General features: G+C 38.2%; 1 protein-coding gene across 1 annotated transcript in view; it reads left to right on the top strand.

Moving 5' to 3' along the window:
• The window catches only part of LOC101848254 (acylamino-acid-releasing enzyme), a gene marked incomplete in the record, with an annotated part of 39,323 nt that extends 23,242 nt beyond the window's left edge, over positions 1–16,081 (top strand). Inside the window, 7 exon segments of the mRNA XM_005111730.3 lie at positions 1,761–1,849; positions 2,543–2,653; positions 3,169–3,217; positions 4,417–4,447; positions 10,388–10,490; positions 11,916–12,022; positions 15,763–16,081. Of these exon segments, the coding sequence (XP_005111787.2) occupies positions 1,761–1,849; positions 2,543–2,653; positions 3,169–3,217; positions 4,417–4,447; positions 10,388–10,490; positions 11,916–12,022; positions 15,763–15,862 (590 nt within the window).
• Between the last annotated feature and the right edge of the window lie 5,928 nt (positions 16,082–22,009).

The following is a 22,009-nucleotide window of genomic DNA, read 5'->3' as shown; positions in this document are numbered from 1 at the left end:
AACCAAAAGTAAAAGAACACATCACATCCTCCTGGTCCCAAATTTGGAATCAACAAATACACAACAAACTCCATTACATTCAACCGAAACTTACTCCCAGGAAACCACTATCTCTACCACGAAGAGAAAAAGTAATTTTTACCCGACTAAGGATAGGACACACGCACGTCACGCACAAACATTTGCTCGAGGGAGAGGAAGCTCCTTTTTGCGTGGCGTGCAACACAAATTTCACAGTTCGGCACATCCTAATGGAATGTGTCGACTTTAATTATGTCCGTGGGAAATATTTTAAATGTAAAGATGTTAAGACCCTTTTTGACATCATAGAGCCTTGAAGAATTTTTAATTATATAAAAGAAATTGGACTGTTTAATAAAATGTGAAAATATATAATTGTCGTTGTCGATGTATATATACATACGGTGTATATATACATACACTGAAATTTGTATTGTATATACAAATGTAAATAAGCCTTTTCCATATTTACAAAAAAATTTTTTATAAATGTTTGTTCGTCTTTTTAGCATAATAGAAATAGTGTGATCGTTTGCGGTTGCGAGCTCCGAAAGACTCTTTATTAAAAACCCGTCTGATTTTGTAGCGGTGAAACCTGATGGCGCTTAAATGACCAAAATTGTGTCGATAGTGCCGTAAAACATCTACCCAATCAATCAATCTTGGTACTTGTTCAAGTTAATTTTGGTTGTTTGTTTCAGTTATCGTAGCTTTATAGACAAGATTTATCTTTACCTCAACATTTTTACATTGATGCGCCTTGTGTTCCTGATTTCTCATGTTACACATTTTTCTACTCAAAGCTGATGGCTTGCAAAGACTCTCATATGACCGTATGCAGTTGTGAGTGCAATAAAACCTTACTAAAACAAAACAAAAGACTCTCATTTGATCTTTTACGGTTTATCATAGCTTTTGCTAATATCAATATAACATATAGGTCTATCAGATCAGAGTCTTTTTCAAGAGTGGTACCTTATTGTGTCTCCTCCTTAAGGTGAAAGTCATTATTGCCAAGACATTGAGGTTTTGTTTTCATTTTATGCTGAATTTCTATTAGCCAAAATTGACACTTTCCTCTTATTTTTTTGCCTAATCATATATTAGGTATGAGGTATACAAATCTGTGTAAGTTATTAATGAAATATGAGGAAAAATTGTGCCAAGAAAAGAAGGATACCATTTGGAAAAGTAAATGTGACATCACACAGTGGAATCGGGTGCTCGTCAATTCTTGGGCATATAGAGTTATTGGTATCATCATAAAGCTTATTCTTTTGTGTTGCTTTTTATGAAAAAATGCCCAGGTGTCAAAGGTAAAAATGGCCAGAAAATGGCTGCCACAGTTTGATAAATTCCATAGCTTGAATGTCTTTGGAAATTGCTAAAATTTTCTTTTATTTTGCCTTTGATTAATTCCACCCTGAAATATGTTTTTAAATGGACATAAAATGTGTTGAGCCAAAAAAATGAAATTTGATAAAATTGCCCCTCTTGGAAAAAAAATGCTGGTTTCTTTGATTTCGTTATTTTAACAAGTGGCTTATTTCATCTTGATGCTCCACACCCTTTATGTCCATAACATCTTGCTGCTACAGCACCGAGAAAATCATTAAACCATGTGAATGTTAAATTTCACCTTCCTTTCCGACCTATTTTATGTTTTTCCGCAGATATTTGTAGGTCAGACAATCCATTCAAATTCCAGTTTACATTTTTTTCTTGTCTGGTCATTGCAGTAAATTACAGAGGCTCCATAGGGTTTGGACAGGACAGCGTCTTGTCCCTGGCTGGGAATATTGGAACACAAGATGTGAAGGACGTTGAGGTATGTTGGGTTACATATAGTTGTTGCCTTTTATACTCTCTCTCAAATTTATATCATTTTTTTTTTTCAAACTCTTGGCGCTCATATGACGTTATGCAGTTGCGAGCATCGTAAAACCCTCTACTATAATTTAAAAAATAAAAAAGTAAAAAACTCTAGACTCGAAATACTGGGATTTCTTTCTGTGAAAATGTTTGTTCTATGCTTCATTGTTGTATTTAGATGCTATGGTGGTGCTCAATCTAGAAAATTAAATGAAGCTTGGGGTTGAATATACATTTACTTTTTCCTTGTAGTTTTTAACGCTTCAAATTAAGCCTTGATAGCAATCCTTACAGTCTAAGCAGTTGACAGCCAAACGATACTCACCAGTTGATATTAGGTTTGATTGTTTAGAGTTACTTAAAACATTTCTGTCTTGGTTAAAGTAGGTTTAGAAAAAATCTGTGACAATTGATATATTCCTTAAGCAGAGGGTGTAGTTTTAGTAAGAGTTTGACAGCACTTGCAATACAGGTACATCAAATAAGTGCTGGAGATTAGGGGTGCTACTAGAAAGTAACATAAAAAGAAAAAAAGTAGGTGAGATAAGGATGATAGATGTATTGACAGGAAAGAAGAGACAACCCACATCAGAGCACACACCAACCACCCACAAGCACAGAGTATAAGATGGATTTTTTTCCCCCTCAGAGTGCCATGGTAGATGTGATTGCAAAGGGCGTTGTGGATGGAGACCACCTGTTTGCCTTTGGAGGTTCCCATGGAGGGTTCCTAACCACACATCTCATTGGACAGTATCCTGTAAGTGGGCAGCTTTGCTTCTGAACTTTATCTCTAAACTTTTTAAGTTACCATCCTATTCTGTTCCTTCATCTTAAAATACTGTTGAAAACATTGGCTGATTTTTATTTTCAAAAGCTGGGTATGTTTATTTGGACGTTGAAATATTTTTTTCTTTTCATATTGGGAAGTATCATTATTTTCTTGGCTTCATTTCACACAAACTAGTTATTGGATGGACATGCAAAATAATGTTACTCTTGTACACCTAACTATGATTGAAACTGATTGTACAAGCTGCTAATTTTTTTCTACAATCAGTTATGAATGCATTGTGCAATCTATTGCAGAAAAGTCTGTTTGTAATGATTACATATTATATTCCTCGTGGGAAGTCAGTCTCAATCAGGTGTCTACTTTTTTTTGTCTATCATGTTGGACTTAGTTTGCAGCCACCTTATGATATACCCACGTATATAATTGTATGTCTGCAAAACTAATGGTAAAGGCATGTTTTCTTTTTCTTTTTGTTTTAGGATACTTTTAAAGGAGCAGCAACCAGGAATCCTGTCATCAACCTTTCATGTAAGATATTTTAAACCATCCTGGTTTTGAAGCTTTACATCAATTTTTTTCCCTCTCTTTCTCCAATGTATTATTGTAAATGTAAAGCTTGTCTCAGAGTTGGTTTTGAACTTGATGTTGGCAAATGTTCTAAAATTTGAGGTTCCACAGTTCGGAAGAGGGAGCAAAAAATAATTAACGTTATATGTGATGCTGAATTGATTTACACTCGCTCATGAATGAAGTGCTTGTTAATTGAAGAGATCTTCGTATGGAAAATAACTTAAGAGGAAAAATACTTGAAATTTGACCATTTTGTTGCTAATAAAGTAAGTCCATTGAATATGCTACAAAACTTGTTTGCTCCTTTCATCTGCTCAAGGTGGCATTGTTCAGCAATTGAAGAGAGGACATTTGACTATATAGCTATTTTCAGTAACCGGCATCCTGTCAGTTTGTGCCCTCAAGCTCATAGCCATGTTGTTAAGTGGAGGGGTTTATAAGTAACCTCGCTGCTCTTATGGCACACTGTGTGTCAGTTCATTGAAAATGATCTGAGTTGTTTGTCATTATAGTTCATCCTATTACCAATGTGAATATGACGGCAGCTTTAAGATGTTACCTTTTATAGAGGCTTCGTTTAAATTGTAAAATTTACAGTGTGGATGATATACAAGTGTCAGGCTTGTCAACAGTCTAGAATTCCCTGGGACTGTTCAGCATTCGGCATTTAGGAATTTGAGAGCCTTTAGCATACGCTACATCCAGTCCCACTTGGAATTTTGTTCGTTGTTATATAATCTGATATTATAACACTGGGTGTCCCTGATAGGGTTTTAGTGTTTATTAAATATGTTTTTGCTATTTTTTCTCCATGCTGTTTCTTCATGTCATCCTTCTTTTTCCTAACGTTAAAAGATCGCATTAACTAAAGTTTACCATTTTCCACATCTTTCTGGAATATCAAGATTTAATCTATATATATTGGAACATTGTCAGAATCTGAACAGGGCTCTAGGTGAGTGTAGTTCAAATTGATTTCATAACTCTTGAAATTTGGAGAGTTCTTAAAGCCCACAATCTGAGGTGATTATAAGCTATGAAGTCCTACCTAGAGTAACCAAGTTTTTTAATGAAAATTTAAAACTCAGAATTTTCCTTACTCTGATTCTGTCACAAATCGATATTTAATTTGGTTTTCTTTTCTGTTGCATTCATAGCAAAGTCCAATGGTGCAGACAACCCAGAAACGTAAGGCTTGAAGGGTTTTTTGTACGAAAGAGACCAATGCATTATACTTATATATTTTGCAGTGTCAAAACAACTCGAGTGATGAACCAAAATTTTGCATATTTGCATGTAGCTACATTTCACAGTTTTGTAAACTCTTTAAAGATATAGAGAGATAGAGAATGAAAAAATAATTACATCAGCATATTCTTGAGTTTATATGATTTGTGGAGTTCCCAGGAAAAAAAGGGTTGTATTTACTACCTTCTGCTATAGCTTCCAGGTGTGGGTTGTTTTTTTCAATAATGAAAGCATTCTTTCTTTAACTCTTTTTATCTGGGCTATGAGTATACTCGTAACGAGGACCAGTCCGGGCTACGAGTAAACTCGGAACAGCTATATGGTCACGTCAGAGAAGCTAGTTCTGCTTGTAATTTCCAAAATACGCAAACACTGCGATGTTAGCTCTGTCTGAATATTTAAATTTTGCAATAAACAGCGGTTTCTTTGTTTTTGATGGGTGTAGAAGCCTGAATTATGTCTTGAAAATGCACATTCACGACCGACGAAGTATTTCTTGAAGTGGCGCTAGGTTGTGAGGGGGAATGATACTAATTTGATGAAAGTGACTCTAAATCAAGTGCCGTAAATTCCATTGTAGATGATAACGAACAAGACTTAGACTCATCTAATAGCGATTCAGATCATGGTGAAGGAATCAGTACTGGAATTCGTGCTGTATCGATGAGTAGGGCTAGATCTATAAAATCCAATGAGACGTTGTGTGTGCGGCAATCAGGGTCAAGTTGGAGGGTGGAAAACACCTCAAAATCTACATGGTGCAATTGGTGTAATTCCTAACCACGTACATTTACAAAAACTACTTTCAGTTTCTAACATAACTGCCAAATTTCCTTAAAACCTATGAGTAAATGTAAGAAATACAGCACTTTGAAATATACACACTGAATTCCAACTCATATGGCACGGCAGCCCCAGGACGGACACAGTGTCCGTGGGGGTCGGCCAGGATAAAAAGAGTTAAACACCTCTCATGTGTGCTGTGTATCAATGAGTCAGCTTTTTGGCAACAAGCATTCCTATTTGAGTCATATATCTAAGCTAGATATTATCATATGTAATTAAAATTGTCCCAGATAGCTGCCTGTTGTCGAAGAGAAAAGTGACTGTCTTAGACAGGTAAACATCCTGGACAGTGTCATAATAATTTCAAAATGCAAGGAGAGAAGTGGGAAGTGGCCATTTGTACAGGTGATTGTTTTAAGACAGGTGGAAATTAGAGTAGGTTCTACTTTACACCAGAGGTCTTTTGGTGAAAGTGTAGCAAACAGGCATCTGTGGTGTATAGTGGTTTGGCTTTTTCCATTGTACACAGAAGACATGAATTCGATTTCCATGTGGGGTGAATTTCTGTGGAATATCTAGGTATATATGCTTTGACGTTGTATCCCTCTTGGCCAGGGATGGCCCTGACCCTCAGGGTTGAAGCCGCCAGCCTTTAAAATGAATTAAATAATGTCAAATGGGGCAATAACACCTACTATGTTATTTTTTAAAAAAAAGAAGTAAAAAAAAGTAGCCAAGAGAATGCATTATAGTACAGCCTGATATGAGGAGGATAGAAGGCTGGGGTTCAAGAATTGTGTACTTCCTCCTTTCAATGTTCCTTTGATTTTTTTCCTGAGAAAATAGATCCTATGTCATACTGACCTATCATATCCTACCTGTCAGTTAAAGCATTGATGCATGCTCATATGACCTTATGCAGTTGCGAGCGCCGTAAAACCCTGTACTAAACAAACTAAAGCATTGATTTTTTTCTGGGGTGGTTATGTAGCTACAGTTCTATCTTCAGGAAGGTGTTATACTTGAGAAAAAAGTTAGTTCTACGAGTATGTCCGCAGTTTGGGTCATAATGTACATTTCCATGTGAGGTATTTGGTTATTTAAAGCTACGTATGTTGTTCACATATTATGCTCTTGGAAAAATTGATCCCTTCAGATGTCACATTTGTGGAACATAGCTTCTGCAATAATTTTTATCCTTTTTTAAAGTCTCAATAAAAATGTTTTGGAATATGGGGCACTCACTTGAATTGTTTTGCTCTGCAAACTTTACATTAGCTGTGTACTGCTAAAATATGCTTCCCTTATTTTGTGGATAGTACATCCAATATGGAAGGGCACACTTTCTTAAATTATTTAGCTGTACACTTTTCTTTTCCTTTGAATAGATTGTCAGATTTCCTTTCGTTGGTCTGTTCCTTCCCAGAACAATGTATACCCTTTGCTCTCAACTTTGCCCATTCATATTTCTTGATTTCCAAGCACCTGACAGTGTCATATATCTGGCATCAGCTCTGTTTTGGACACTCACTTTTTTAGAAGAAACACGTACAATATGAAATAATTGCAATTTTTTCGAAACTGGATGTACTTTCTCAGTTAAATCAAGCTCAGACTATGAGTATTTTACTGTTTACATGAACGATATAAGCCTATATTTCACGTAGCTATGTTAATGCTCTTTGAAACTTCCATTTTTATTTTTTTCTCACTCTGCTGTTGTTTTCAACTCATTGGGCTCTGAAGAGAAAAAAAATATATGAATGTGACACAACTTTTTTGGGGTACTCTGCTGACAAATGTGTTCAAAGATAGTCAAACAAAATCATTTTTAAGGAAAAAAAGAACCAAACAGGTTGAAATATTGGGTTGGATCCTTTCTGCGTAGGTTATGGTATGAATGTACATACCTGTACAATATTCTTGATTTGGACGTGATTTCAGAAGGTTTTTATTCTGGATGGGTGTCATGTCATGTAGGTAGTCCTTTGTTGCCGAAGATGACAATGACATCCTGCAGCTCATCTGTGGACGTGCATGTGGCTGTGCCATTCCGATCCTGGATGTACCATGTTCTTGTGCAGTGGGAACACTGAAATGTCGTGGTTGGGGTGGTCGGATTATGTCTCCTCTCTCTTCTGATAATCAGCTTCTCCCTGTTTCTTCAGGTGTTCCTTTCGGTGGCTGTTCTTTCGAATTCTTTGGGGGTAACCTGTACAAACTGGAGGTTTTCCTTTATCGTGTCTTTGAGCCGCTTTTTTGGCCTCACGAGATTTCTTTTGCCACTTGCGAGTTCACCGTACAGCAGTTGTTTGGGCATTCGGTGGTCTTCCTTGCGGATGACATGGCCGACCCATCTCTGTTGGGCTTTGACAAGCATGCTTTGTATGCTTATTCGGTTGAGGACCTCGGTGTTGGTGATGCGGTCTTGCCACTGGGTGCCAATTATGCTGTGGAGAACCCTTTGGTGGAATTGCTCTAATTTGTTGACGTGCTTCCTGTAGTGTAGAGTGTCCTGGTCTCCGAACCGTAGAGGAGGGAGGACAGCACAACAGCATTGTACACTTTGATTTTTGTTGACAGCCGGACATTGTGCTGTTTTAGTACATGTACCTTGTTTTTCAGTCTACCGAGAGCTTGGCTGGCTTTGCTGGTTCGTGTATGGGTGTATTATTCTGAAAATTGAATGAATATGAGTGTAGAAATACTAGTGACCATTTTGTGTTACTGCCCTATGTACACAACACAATTGGATGTGCTACTCTTGCTGGATGTGCTGTATAATTGTCTTTAGTTCTGTGATGCTGTAGTGTTGATTACTTCAACCATACACTTTACTTAATTCCTGTTACATCATTTCAGCCATGTTCTCACAAACAGACATTCATGATTGGTGAGTTAAAATAGTTCTTGACTGTTTCTTTGCTGCCATTTTATTAATCTTATGCTTTATCAAACTGATTAGAGTGGCTTTTTTGGGGATGTACAAGAACAACAGTATCGTGAATTTATCTTTAAAGATTTAAGTTTCACACATTTCACATACCGAAATTTGTCACAGATTTCAGAAATGTGACCATTGATCTGATGGAGGATGATTTATTCATTTAGGCAATTAAACAGATTTTTTTTAAAAAGAGATATTGTGCATAATTTGATTGTTCCTTTCACATCCTTCCACGCTCTGATTTTTTAAAGCTCCCTTTTAAGAGGAGAGAACATATTTTGATTGTACTCTGTTGAAGTTCTTTGAAGATAACATTTGATTGTGAGTTTGAGCTTGATTTAAAAGAAAGTACACGGACCACTAATACTGATCTCTAATTAGTGTTCTTTTAATTGCTATTGTTTTCCCTACATGCTATGGGCATTTTCTTACCTGTTTTGTTGGCTCTAAACATAATTGTTGTTATATTGAAAAACGTTCATTTTCCTAACGTAATCATGAAAAGCATACTTATGGAGAGGATTCATAGTACATACCATCCCTGGTTTAATTTTGTTCATTTAACTATTAAGGTACAGTTTTGGATTTTTAGGAGATATTTCAATGCTGTTTTTCACTTTGATAGCTTGAAAATAAGCAAAACATCTGATATCTCTTCTGGTATTTCACACAATTTGTCCTCTGATACTTGTACTTTTAGTAGTCTTGTGAAAAATACATGTTCATTTTGTGCTGTTTGCTCTTTTCTTTTTGCCACTGAAAGCTGATCATTCTTATTTTTTTTAAAAACGAAACAATAGATGTATTCTGTTTTATTTTATATGTACCAGATACAGTATGTCAACGCTCGGATATCTCACCCAGTATAGCTGAATATTATTTACTGTGATTAAAGCTCTGAACAGTCAGTTAGGCCGCTCTCAGTTGGACCCCTGCACAGAAATATTTGTTTTTACAGTGCCACAGCTATACTCCAACTCAACTGAGTCTCCCTGCATGTTTATATTCAGGCATTATGTTATAGTTTTAAAGATATTTAGTATAACTGATAACCATAGGCTTCAGTAGTGTGGTATATTTCCTCATTATCTTGATATTTATATGAGCTTACATTGGTGTCAAATCATAGTATCACAACCATTTGTCACTTAATTTGATGAGACAATGTCTATAAGGTCTTCAATATCTGCTCCTTCAGGAAAGAAAAGCTCAACAGTGAAAGAGTTAATGTGTTGCCTTCCCTATGCCTAGTTTTTTAACTTGTTTATTGCTTTTGTTGTATAAGATTGCTTGGAATAGTCATTCCCCACATTCATGAAACTTTCGGCCGCTTCCTATGTAAACTGCTTTTCTTCAATGTTCATGGTGTGCCTAAATATCTTTATCTGATTTTAATTCTAAAACTTGTTACTAAAGTTATTACAATAGTCAACCAGTAGTTGTCATGCTTGATTTCCGCAAAAAATAAGATTCTTTAATATTTTTTTTAATTGTTTGAAAATTCTTAGTTTTTCAAGCACCTCTGTATTACTATAACCTTTGTGAACAAATCCTACTTACATAAAATTCAATTAATGCTTTGGATATCTATTGGATATGGAAAGTGTGCAAATTTAATAGTATAGTCCGACTACGAAGGTGTTTTGGAATTAAATGCTGTCTATGAGGTTTTCATTTTTTTGTTTTTCTTCTTTCTTTTTTTTTTGCTTTGGGCCTTTAAATGCCTATAAATGCCGTATATTATTATTGTTGTTATAATTATTATTATTAATCGTTTTCTGTCTTGAAAGCAAAACATTTATTCTTTGGCTATGTGAAAGAGTCAATCATCCATTTGTCTTTAAAGATTTTCTATCCTTGGATGCTTATATGCTTTCTTTGTAAATTACATGGTATTGATTGGCTTGTTTTTAGTTTACCTACAGCATAGTATTAGAATGTTTACAATTATTCACTATACTCAATGATTTTAAATATCCAGGATTATTACAGAATTCTTCACATTTTTGTTAAATTCTTTGTGCATCTGATGCACTCTACACTTTTGTGTAGATTTTGTATTGTTTGTTTTTGCCTATATATTTCATTAATGAATCTATATTTGATTTGATGATGATTTGTTTTTCTCTTACTCGTGCTGTTTTCAGGACATTTGCTCAGATGGGAATTGAGTTTGATTACAACTCTCTGTGTGATGATAAGGTTCTGAACAAACTATGGAAGGCATCTCCTCTGTCTTATGTGGAACAGGCAAGTCATTGTTACTATCATAAACATGTTTTGAAATATTTAATTGACATTGGTGTAGATAATGAGAAATGAAGTCAAAGTTTAAGAGACGTATTTAAACTGACGTCTCTAGTGTTGGATGTCTTAAACCTTTTACTCTGTCAAGCAGTAGTTCTTGCTGTAGTCCTGACATAATGTCAGAAAATCTTTGTGAGTCCTGACTTGAACCTTTTAAAAATCTTGAAATATCTTCCTATTATTGTAATGACTTTAGATCATTTGTCAGTGGCCTCATACAAATCATCAGCTAGCTGTTAAGATTTACTTAGTCGAAATTTTTTTTTAAAATTTGTTGCAGTGTCATTTGCATGTGTTCAAGAAATATTTTACTTTTGAAAAGAACAAGAAAACATACATAATATAAATACAATGTTTTATTTTAATGAAATCGTGGGGGGTTTTTCTCTCGCCAGAAAAATTTTGTTTTCCAGGTTGCCAATATAATATTTGTTAGATGAGAGAACCATACTGGGCTCATTCATATTAATTTTACTTGGTGGCAAGGGTGACTTGATGAGTTCTTCCTTTATGTTTTTCTCTTCTTTGTTTCCAAGTGAACCGGTCTAAAACAGAACTGCAAAACAGTGGGACAAAATTTCCACCTTGAGCAGGGACTTCATTTTGACGGAGAGTATAGACCCTAGGAAGTTGTCAAAGGAACAACAAATTTCAATTGGCATCATTCTCTGTCCAATACCTGAATCACAAATTGTTTTCCTCTCTTGATCACACTCATAGCCACACCCATCCTCATTTCTTCGTTGTTGCCTGTCCACGCATTACTCACTGCTGCCTGTGTCTGTGCAGTAATGATTATGTGAGAAGCCCATAATTGATCGTTACCAGCAGTCTTTACAAAGTCCATCCTTCCAGCTGTTGACAGGACCGAAGATAGATTTTGGTTGCATTTGAGTGTGAAACCTCAAGGTTTTCAGAAGTCTTGGGAATTGTACGTGTGTATCACCCAAACTCAGGCACTGGCAAAAAACCATGAAAAGTGGAGGCATCTCATGAGGCTCTCTGTCATACAGCACCCCTACGATCCTCGTGGATTATGAGATCAGTAATAGTAACAGTAATCAACATATGCCTCCCCGGTGGACAGCAGATTGTAACGCTTTCTTTCTCCTGTGGCTTTTTGCACTTGAAGAATCAGCTCTAAACAATTCCTCAGAATCTATGTAGAACACCATTTGCCACTGCCCCAGCCTCACGGGATGCTGGTGTGGCAGGTTCAACAACATATTTATTTTTGGTTTTGTTTGCTTGACTTCTTAATTGAAACTTTTACTGCTGCTTTGTGGCTTTTAGCTGATATTTTTTTTTTGTAAAGGTCCTCAGAAATGGATGCAGTCTTTTTTTACTTTCTTTTTTTTTTTTGCACAGGTGAAGACACCAATTTTGATGATGATTGGCCTTGAGGACAAACGGGTTCCCATTTCACAAGGCATAGAGTACTACAGAGCCCTGCGATCTCGAGGTGTACCCATCAGGTTTGTGTACTTATTTTCTCAACTTGTTTCAGCTCTACTTCATTTGATTGCTTTTCCTTTCTTGAAATTCTCAATAGTCTCCCACGATACCACATTTCTGTTGTCTATTTTCAGTATCTGTAGTAATCATTCAGCTTTCACAGCACTCATTTTACCCAAGTGATAATTTACTGGTTTTGCTCATGTGACTGTTAAACAACTTCACCATCTTTTTATTTCTTTAGCACACTAAGAAAAGAATTGAAGACCTACTGTTTGGAGATAGGTCTTTTGAAATTCAAAGGAGGTACTGCAACTGTGCTAACTTGTACTTCTGTATGTAAAGCACTAAATGCCAATATCTGTCCTGCATCAGACTGGAACAATAAAATTCTAAAAATAGTTGGGGGGGGGGGTTGTTCATCACTAGAGAGCTACATCCAAGGATATGAATAATTTCAAGAAAAACTAATGCAGAATGGCATTATGTTGCAAATAATTTATTCTGAATGCTAAAATAAACAAAGCAAAGAGGTGTCATAATGGCGTATCTCACCCCTGGCATGCGATACATTGTAACCTGGAGACTTAAATGCATTAACCTCATGCCACATATGTTGTGTCATTTATTATAATGGTGTTTTCAGTGTTACCATTGACAGGTTCAAATTGTGCTGTCTCATCTTTATTTGAGATTTGAGTTGGGCGGGGGGGGGGAGGGGGGGCAGAGGCCTATATAACATTATATGTACTTGCACAGCTAAGAAAACAGAAACGAGACTTGCAAAAGCAGAAAAAGTACGCACCACCAGAAGAGATAGAAGGCCTAAGAATCTTGTTTGAAGATCTTAAGAAAAAGAACAGAGACCTACAGAGGCACGAAAGAAGGTGTACCAGGAGAAAAGAGAGAAAAAGGGAACGTGAACAATTTCTGAAGAATCCTTATGAAGCAGCAAAAAAACTGTTCACAGAGGCACGGAGTGGTAAATTGGAATGTACGAAAGAGGAACTCGATGCTTATGTTAAGCAGACGTACAGCGATTCAAGAAGAGAAGAACCGCTTCCTTATATGAGAGGCCTGAAGCGTCCAGCTGCCCCCGTCGTCAAATATTACCTGGGACCAATTAGAGAGAAAGAAGTAGATGAGTTCGTAAAAAAAGCAAGAGCAAAAAGTGCACCTGGAGGAGATGGCGTGTCTTATAAGGTGTTCAAGTATTGCGACACGCTGAGACACACCCTCTTTGAGATGCTAAGAGGCCTTTGGAAAGACAAAGAAATCGTCAAAGATTGGTGCAGAGCGGAGGGCGTGTATCTACCCAAAGAACAGAATGCAAAGGAGATAGGACAGTTCAGACCTATTTCAATCATCAGCGTGACGTGCAAGATCTTTATGGGAATACTTGCAAAGAGGACTGTAGCATATTTGCAAAGTAACGGCTATGTGGATGAAACGGTACAGAAAGCCGGGGTACCAGGGATCCCAGGCTGCATCGAGCATGCTTTCACCATTTGGGACACAATCCAAGAGGCCAAGAAAAACAAGGAAAGTTTAAACGTAGTGTGGTTGGATCTGGCGAATGCCTACGGGTCTGTTCCCCATAAATTGCTGATGAAGGCAATGGATTTTTTCTACGTCCCACAAGAGGTGCAAAACATTATGAGAGAATACTATAGTAACTTCCAGATGCGATTCTCAACCGCAAATTTCACAACGGAATGGCACCGACTAGAGATTGGGATTGCAGCTGGCTGCTCTATATCGGTCATCTGGTTCATCCTGGTAATGGAGATGCTACTGAGATCTGCAGAATGCTGTGAAGAAGAAGCAAAGGTGAGATCACCAAAGAAAGCCTTTATGGATGATGTGACCCTACTGACAAGAGATGGAGACACAATGCAAAGTGTGTTGAATCGGCTCGATAAGCTTATCACCTGGGCCAGGATGAAGTTTAAAGCTAAAAAGTCTAGAAGCCTGACTATTAACAAAGGAAAACAGAAGCAACTGAAGTTCACAATTGCAGGGGAGCAAATGCCCACAGTAAAAGAACAACCCGTGAAAAGTTTGGGTCGGTGGTACTCAGGAACTCTGTCTGATAGGAGTCAAGGCGTGGAAATCATGAAGCAGGCTGAAAATGGGCTGAAAGCAATTGACCAGACAAAGCTTCCAGGAAAGCACAAGATATGGTGTCTACAGTTTGCCCTCTACCCTCGATTGGCGTGGCCACTGACAATGTATGAAGTTGCTTTGTCAAGAGTTGAGATGATCGAAAGAAAGTGTAACAGCTACATCAGGAAGTGGCTGGGGCTACCCCGTACCATTAACACGTCATCCCTGTACAGACATAGAGGTGCGCTTCAACTACCTCTCACGTCAATTGTGGAGATCTACAAAGCAGGCAAGATTAGAACCGTTTTGATGTTGAGAGAATCAAGGGATAAGGAGATCAGTGGAAAACCTCCAGATGTCAAAACAGCCAGAAAGTGGAAGGCAGAAGTTGCAGCTAACGAGATCATCTCTGCATTGGAGCACGGGGACATTGTCGGTCCAGCGCAACCTGACAGATTAGGGCTAGGTAATGGCGACTTTAGACCTTTCAGGAAAATGTCTCAGCGAGACAGAAGAAAAGCTGCAACAAGACATATGCAAAAGATGGAGGCAGAGAGGCGAGAAATTCATCTCATCCAGTGTAGCCAGCAAGGACAAATGACCAGATGGGAAGAGCATGTTGTGGAAAGAAAAGTCGGGTGGAGTGACATCTGGAAGTGGAATACATCAAGGCTGAGCTTTCTTCTCCGGTCTACGTATGATGTTCTGCCTTCACCGGTGAACCTTGTCAGATGGAAGGTACAGGAGGACAACAAGTGTAGATGCGGTAAGCTAGGAACCATGAAGCATATTTTGTCAAACTGCAACCTAGCTCTTAACAGATACACCTGGAGACACAACGAGGTGTTGAAAGTGCTCACGAAAATGGCGACACAACAGGTGGAAGAAGGAAAATATGCCCCTAAGATACAGAAGCATGGACCCACCAAGATTGCGTTCGTTCCGCAAGGAAGCAAGGTTGCCAAAAGAAAGGAAACGAAGCCATGAAAGACCAGAGCGGAGGAACATGGGAAGTAGCTGCTGACTTAAAAGGCTTTGATAGATTCTTCCCCATTCCAACTACGAAAAAGCCAGACATTGTGTTATGGGAGGAAAAAGACAAAGAGGTACACTTGGTAGAGCTCACGGTGCCCCACGAGGACAATATCTATGCCGCTCATGAGCGGAAAGAAAACCGTTACGAGGCACTCGTCGAACAATGTGAGGAGGCAGGATGGAAGGCAACCCATTTTCCGGTAGAGGTAGGATGCAGAGGTTTTGTAGCAACAAGCGCCCGTAAGTGGATGAGAGTGGCAGGACTTACTGCAAAGAAAAGCAACGAACTCACAAACTCCCTTCAGGAGACAGCAGAGAAAGCCAGTCATTGGATCTGGTTGAAGCGAGAGGACTCAAGCTGGAATGAATCCTAAAGTTGGCAGCAGAGGAAAACAGTCGAACTAACATGGAGACCTCACATCGGTGAGGGGGCTCGGTGCGTCAGAAAAGCTGTAGAGAGGAAGAGCCCGAAACAGCGACGCATTCTCTCCTGATGATCTCCATGCTAGAGTCCGGGATACGGAGCGTTCGACGGTGAGCAGTGCATACGGCTGTTTAGACTACGTACGTATGCGTTTGCTTTTTTTATTCAAACAAGACTTTGTGCTTTTTTTCCTAGGTACTTGACATATCCAGGGAACAACCACAGTATTGCAGAGGTTGATGCTGAAGCAGACTGCATGATGAACACCGTGCTGTGGTTTGCTGCCCGCTGCTAGCAGTCACCCTCATATACTACTGGATACCTGAGTGCCACAGTACAACAACAAGAAGCAATTTCTACATTTTTGTGTGCTTTCCTGTCATAGATAGGGTTGATAGTCATTCAAAGCAGCGCCCTATTCAAAAAAATGAATGGAGACAGTATTATGTTAAATGAACTGACCAATACAATTCTGTTGTCTGTCTAATAAATTAAAGTTGTTCCTTAAACTATATTTCTTCTGTTACTTGGTTACTTGGTTTGGGAATAGGTATCATTGCAGGTGGAGCAATGCCACAGCTGCTCCACCCTCTTTTCCTCTTCTGCTGTGTTTTAGTTCACTTCAGGTATCAGATTCTTTTGTGACTTTGATGTCGCCAGTGTGCCTTCCTGCCTTTTTTTTTCTTCTGACTGTCTTATTAACCAGACAAAATCAATGAAGATTTTTGTGTTTATTCAAGAAGTGATTTTCATATTTCCCTGAACAGATATACTGCACTGTGCTCCTTTTGTAATGCAACCGGTCAAAGTACGGTTTACTCTTTTTACTGGATGGTGCTGCCTTAGACAGCTGATCCACCACTGTCCATAAATCTAGCTGGTCGGTTAATCAGAATTCTGATCCTTTCACTAGAGTCAAATTAAGAAGCTTCCTCAATGTTCATTTCTGAATTGCCCTCCCCGACTCCAGTCTCAGCCGATGCAGTAGTATTTCAGAAAAAAGAGGCATGCCTTCTAAAAAGTGATGTAGTATCTTAGTAATGTGGTTTAGATAATAACATATAACAATGTTTAAAGGTAAATAAACAAATATGAAAATTAAAGTTTAATTTGGTTCACTAATTTCGAAAAATGAGCAAATTCGGTATCCCCCAAAATTGAGAGTATACGCTCTTGGGACGATGGAAGGTACAAGCACTGCTGAAAATATACGTGCATGGGGCTGAAACATTTAATGTACAGTGTTCCAGGTATTTCAGTGCTTCCACTCTTCTGTATTTTTACGGAAATCCGTACTTTCTGCCAGTTCCGTACTTGTTCCACCATCATTATCCATTCCCTCCGTAAAAATCTGCGACAGCGTGGGACTACCGAAATTCCGTAGCAAAAGATCCGTACTCGCCTTCTTCATATCGTCTTGTATAAGTATAAGTTACGGATATTTACGGCAATTCTCTCGGCAATAGTTTATGTTATAATAGAAACCTGCCAGATGGCGCGTTTCCTGCCATCAGCCATTATTCCTCTATGCCCCATGCATTTATTACGGGTTGGTTGGCAGTACATTTTTTACCTGCAGATTGATCAAAATCTGGCGAACTTTGTTGCAGCGGCTGGAAAATCTGCGCATTGATCCAGTATATTGACTTGTGATCTTCTTAGACAGAAAATTGCTGTCAGAAAGAAACTTTTTTCCAAATTTATTGTTTAGATCTAGAGAAATTATCAGTGCGAAAATTCTAAGGCACAGGAACGCGATAAGGGCCGCGATGAAAGAAATTTGAGCTAAAACTACTAAAATCAAGAATGATTCGAAGTGGTGTTCCGAGGTTGTGACATGCGACATTCAGACGTGAAAATTGAGGAAAATTAGGGTATACGCTGGGTTACTGTATTATGAATGTAGGCCCACATATCTATCATTATTCCCAGGTTTGCCTTCTATCAATGGTGCGATGACAAAATTAATTGAATCATAGTAGCAATGGAAGGGGAACCTGCTTTTAAACATTGCCAGCAATGGAAAGATATGTAGGTGAAGAAATCAAACAAGACAAAATCTTGGTGAAAAAATAGGTAGTATGGGTTGTTGGCAATCTCTTGAAACAGGCTCCCAAGTGCCATTTTCAGCCCTCTAAAAGCTACATTTCAATTTCTTCGGCCCCCAGACCCCCGGCAGAATCTTCCTTACTTTTCAACTTCAGCTGGTGGAAGCACTGTATTTGTTAACATGTCATCAAGAGTACTTCAAGATATTGCTGTCTAGAGTAGGGTACATAATCATCAGAAGTTTTGAAAAGATGTGATTGTTGAGATTTTATTTGTTTCCCTGTTCTCTTTATTGGCTTTTCCCATTCAGTCTGCAGCACACTTTTGTCAGATGTACAAAATATTGTTCCAAAGTTGCACAGTGTCAAAGAGTATTATTCAGATATCCTACTTAACTCATTCAGTGCTGAGCACTCCAGCAGTGAACACCCCTCATATACCAGGCAGTTTTGTTATAGCAACATGAAATTAGGTCTACCCAGGAAAATAACCCTATATCTAGTGGGCTAAATGGCTGTTTGAGCAGAAAAAAAGTCTCCTTGACCATTCCCGTAATGGGTCACGATAAGTTCAAATAACTTGGTATAGATTACACAGAGTAATTCTTTCTATAAAGATAGCGAGGCAGAATGCGAGAATACTCCTCGCTAGCATGTGGATGAGGCCCAGGTTTTGCGAGTATTCTCATCCGTAGCACTGATTGAGTTAAAGAAAGAAATGGAAATATATGGTACCCTCATCTCATTCACAAAATTTTGCAAATCGCTAAAAGTACTGTTTTGCCTTACCAAGTAGAAGAATGTAATTTATACCATATTATATGTAAGCCAAATATGCAATATTTTATAATAGTCTTCAATTTGGAAAAAAAAAAAAGTCACTTATGGCTTTCCATGTCAGCATATGTCATCAATCAGATCACTGATGTTTCTTAGAGCGAGGCTATAGTATGTTTGATGGGTCACGGACTACTCTAGGTGGTGGCATAACAAATTTATTGAGTGAAGAGGAAACAGAAATATCAGTAGTTAACAAGCTGTTCAAGTGTTTGAAGCCTTGAAAACAATTTTTCAGGAGGTGGAAGAAATTGTTTCATTTTTGTATCTAGATTATGTATCTAGGCCTAACATCTAGAATTTGAATTTCTACAAAACATTTCTTGAGCACATGGAGCAGATACCACAGATTTAGAAAGTGCAAGGAAAAGAGAAAAAAATGTTGGTCTTAGTACATCTGAACAGCTGACAGATGTGTTGTATTTTACTGGTTCTCTTCTTTGGCTGAACTCTTTATAGATGCTTTTCTTTGTTCCAAAGATTTGACGAGGCAGAGCCATTGTGTCTTGTTATCAAGAGCTGAGATGATGACCAATGCCTTTTGACATGAACACTGTTCTTTTTTCTTAAAAGTATTATTCCCCTATATTTTTTATATATATATGCATTGAATACATGTGTCATTTATCCAGAATGATAAGGAGCTTTGAATGTTCAATGTTCTTTTCATTTTATTTACATGATATTGTGTTTTATTCTTCTCTCCCTTCTCCTCTGTACTCTGTGCCTTTTGCATTATTGCCACACCTTTAATTGTTAACTTTGTGCCTCTGGCCATTCTTGATCTCTTCATAAGTGTAAGCTGAAAAAACTAACCCATTTGTCATGCAACTGTCCAAATGATCACTTTATGGCTTTAATGCTTTTGTACCTTGAAATGCCCTATTTGCAAGTATGTTATGGATGCTCTTATTTTGGGGGACAATCCTGACGTTTGTTGAAAATTTGTTCAAAAAGTTGTGGAATGAAGAAGGATGAGATATGGTTCTCATTGACTGCTATTTTGATTTCTGCAAATTTTATGCCATGTGAGGGACAGACTTTACAAAAAACAAAGTAAAACCAGAACTGTTTCAAGTCTTTTCTATTGACGTGTTTGTATTTTCATCTTGTGTCAACATTGAAAGCATCACTGTTTTTATGGATAAACCATTAAATTGACTTGATCATTGATGCTTTGTTCAGTTCGATCTGGTATGAAACCTGATCCATGCAAACTAATAGATATACCAAATAAAATATACTCTTGATACTCATGAGTGTTGTCTACATGTATTTCTCTGGTGTGTGAAGTACTGAGTCTTAAAAACAGACATGATTCATGATACAGTAATTTACCTAAATTCTACTGCTCTAGACAATGGTAATTTAATGGAGCCTTCATCTGTATCATAACTGATTCATGGGTCCAATACTATACTTGTAATTTATTGAATGAAGCAAACTCTAGCTGTGGGTGGTTGGCGGGTGCTCTGGTGTGGTTTGCTTTTTCTTTCCTATCAAACATCTGTCGTCCTTATCTCCTGTTCTTCTTTTTTGTAACACCTCTAATCTTCTGGCACTCATATGACTTTATGCAGTTGCGAGCGCCGTAAAACCTCTACTAAAATTTAAATTAGAAAAAACTCTAGCATATGTGCTTTGTTACTCTGAACTATGATTTTGAAAACTATTTTTTTCGCCATTTTTTAGAATGCCTGCAAAGAAACTGAAGTATGGAGGGTTTGAATTGTCTTGTCGCAAACTCCCTAGCTGTTGGCTATAGGCCCTACATAGTTCTAATAGTTCTATTTCGAATGAAATTTTTCAATCAATAGTGACCATCATTTTGGTGAACATCTCCTTGTGATTTCCTAAGAATGAGCTTTCATCCATCGCTGTTTTTGCAGTGCATCAAAACATTGCATAATAAATGTAATTAATCATTTTCAATAGAATACATAATATAATTTCCAAGGCCAGGTTGTACATTCTCCCTTGTGTGAATAATTTTGAGAGTGGGGGTAGAAGAAGTGAGGGCTGGTTGACATTAACGTCGTTGCCTGTGGTGTTGAAGCCACACAGTTCCTTTCAGAACGATGTTGTTGTCGCAGGGACACATCTGAAGCTACCCGCCTCTTGCAGGGAATGTGACTTTGGCGAGTGCTCTGGTTTGGTTTTCTCCTTCTTTCCCATCAAACATCTATCCTCCCGATCTCTCCTTTTTTGTGTTTGCTACAATCTTGTAACGTCTCTAATCTTCGGCACTTGCATGTGTTGCAAGTGCTGTAAAACTTTCTAAAACTAAACTAAGAATGGGACTTTTTCAGTTTTTCAGTGCGGAGTAACAGCGGTGAATACAACACATGCCACCGTGTCAAGGGGATTTTTTTGTCGATTTTGTCGACAGCATAACTATCATTATTAAAAAGTGGTGAAATGGGCAGCCTTTCAGTTAAAAAGTGTGGCTGGGATCATGCAAACCCTCTCTTAAACGAGCCCAAAGCTAGGCGTTGCCCTCAAGTGAGATCCCTGCCAGTCTGCAGCTTCTTAGCACTTACTTGACTGTGTTTTTGCCAATGACGAATACATGGTATTGGATCTATTACAGTACTATATTAGTTGGCCTATTAGTGTCTGTATTATGTTGCACCCTTGTGGCCCGTGTTGAATAGCAATTTATAATGACAAGTGGCCAAAAAAATAAAGCCATGGACCCGGTGAGAAATGGCATGAAAGATATTTATTTCCAAGATGAACACTAAATTCACACAGGTACATTCTTTATACAGTTTACTCCTGCTGAGCGAGTCATTGCCCGCTGCACAATGAAAATCTTATAAAGCCAAGAGTGTAGATGACATCTTTGAAAATATTGATGGCAGCTCGTACTGACAAAAACGTACTTGCTTTGAACTTCATCTTCATATAATCATTACATTTCGGGGGAGGGGGGGGGGGTGTAAACTCTTCATGCAAACCCCATAACCATCCCCACCGTTCCGACTCTCTCAGGGGAATACCGCTAATGGCAGCCTCTCACTTTGAAAAACTACTTTGATTAAGTGGATGAAAAACACTTCCCAGGCGCTTCAGTTACAAATGGTAAACATGATCCAACTTAAAATTAGTCGACATCACTGGTAACGCGACTTGTAGGCCTAATGCGTATACTCTAACAAGCAAGCGCTTTAAAAGAGATTCATTGTGCAAGGGGTTTATTTTTTCCTAATTAGCAGCTACAATAAAAACAGCATGATTCAATCACCCAGGCCCATGTCAAGCATCAGTACGTGGGCCACCACCGTCGCCGACACGACATACCTCGACGACACAATGAAAGGTATCAGTTGAAGCTCGGGGGCGGAAACTGCTCTCGCCGGAAAACATAATACATGACGGTAAGATGTGTTATTGGTGGTTTCACGGAATCCCTAGAATGTCGGCTTGTTCTTAGGTCATTAAAGAAGATGTTCGATCAGAACCGAAGTATCATTTTCTTGTGTGTGTGTGTTTGTGTGTGTGTTTGTGTGTGTGTGTGTGTGTGTGTGTGTGTGTGTGTGTGTGTGTGTGTGTGT

The sequence above is a fragment of the Aplysia californica genome, unplaced genomic scaffold (assembly GCF_000002075.1).
Source record: "Aplysia californica isolate F4 #8 unplaced genomic scaffold, AplCal3.0 scaffold01110, whole genome shotgun sequence".
In the NCBI taxonomy this organism is placed as follows: Eukaryota; Metazoa; Mollusca; class Gastropoda; order Aplysiida; family Aplysiidae; genus Aplysia; species Aplysia californica.
The sequence above is the reverse complement of the archived record's forward strand: the minus strand, read 5'-3'. Positions and strand labels throughout refer to the sequence as shown.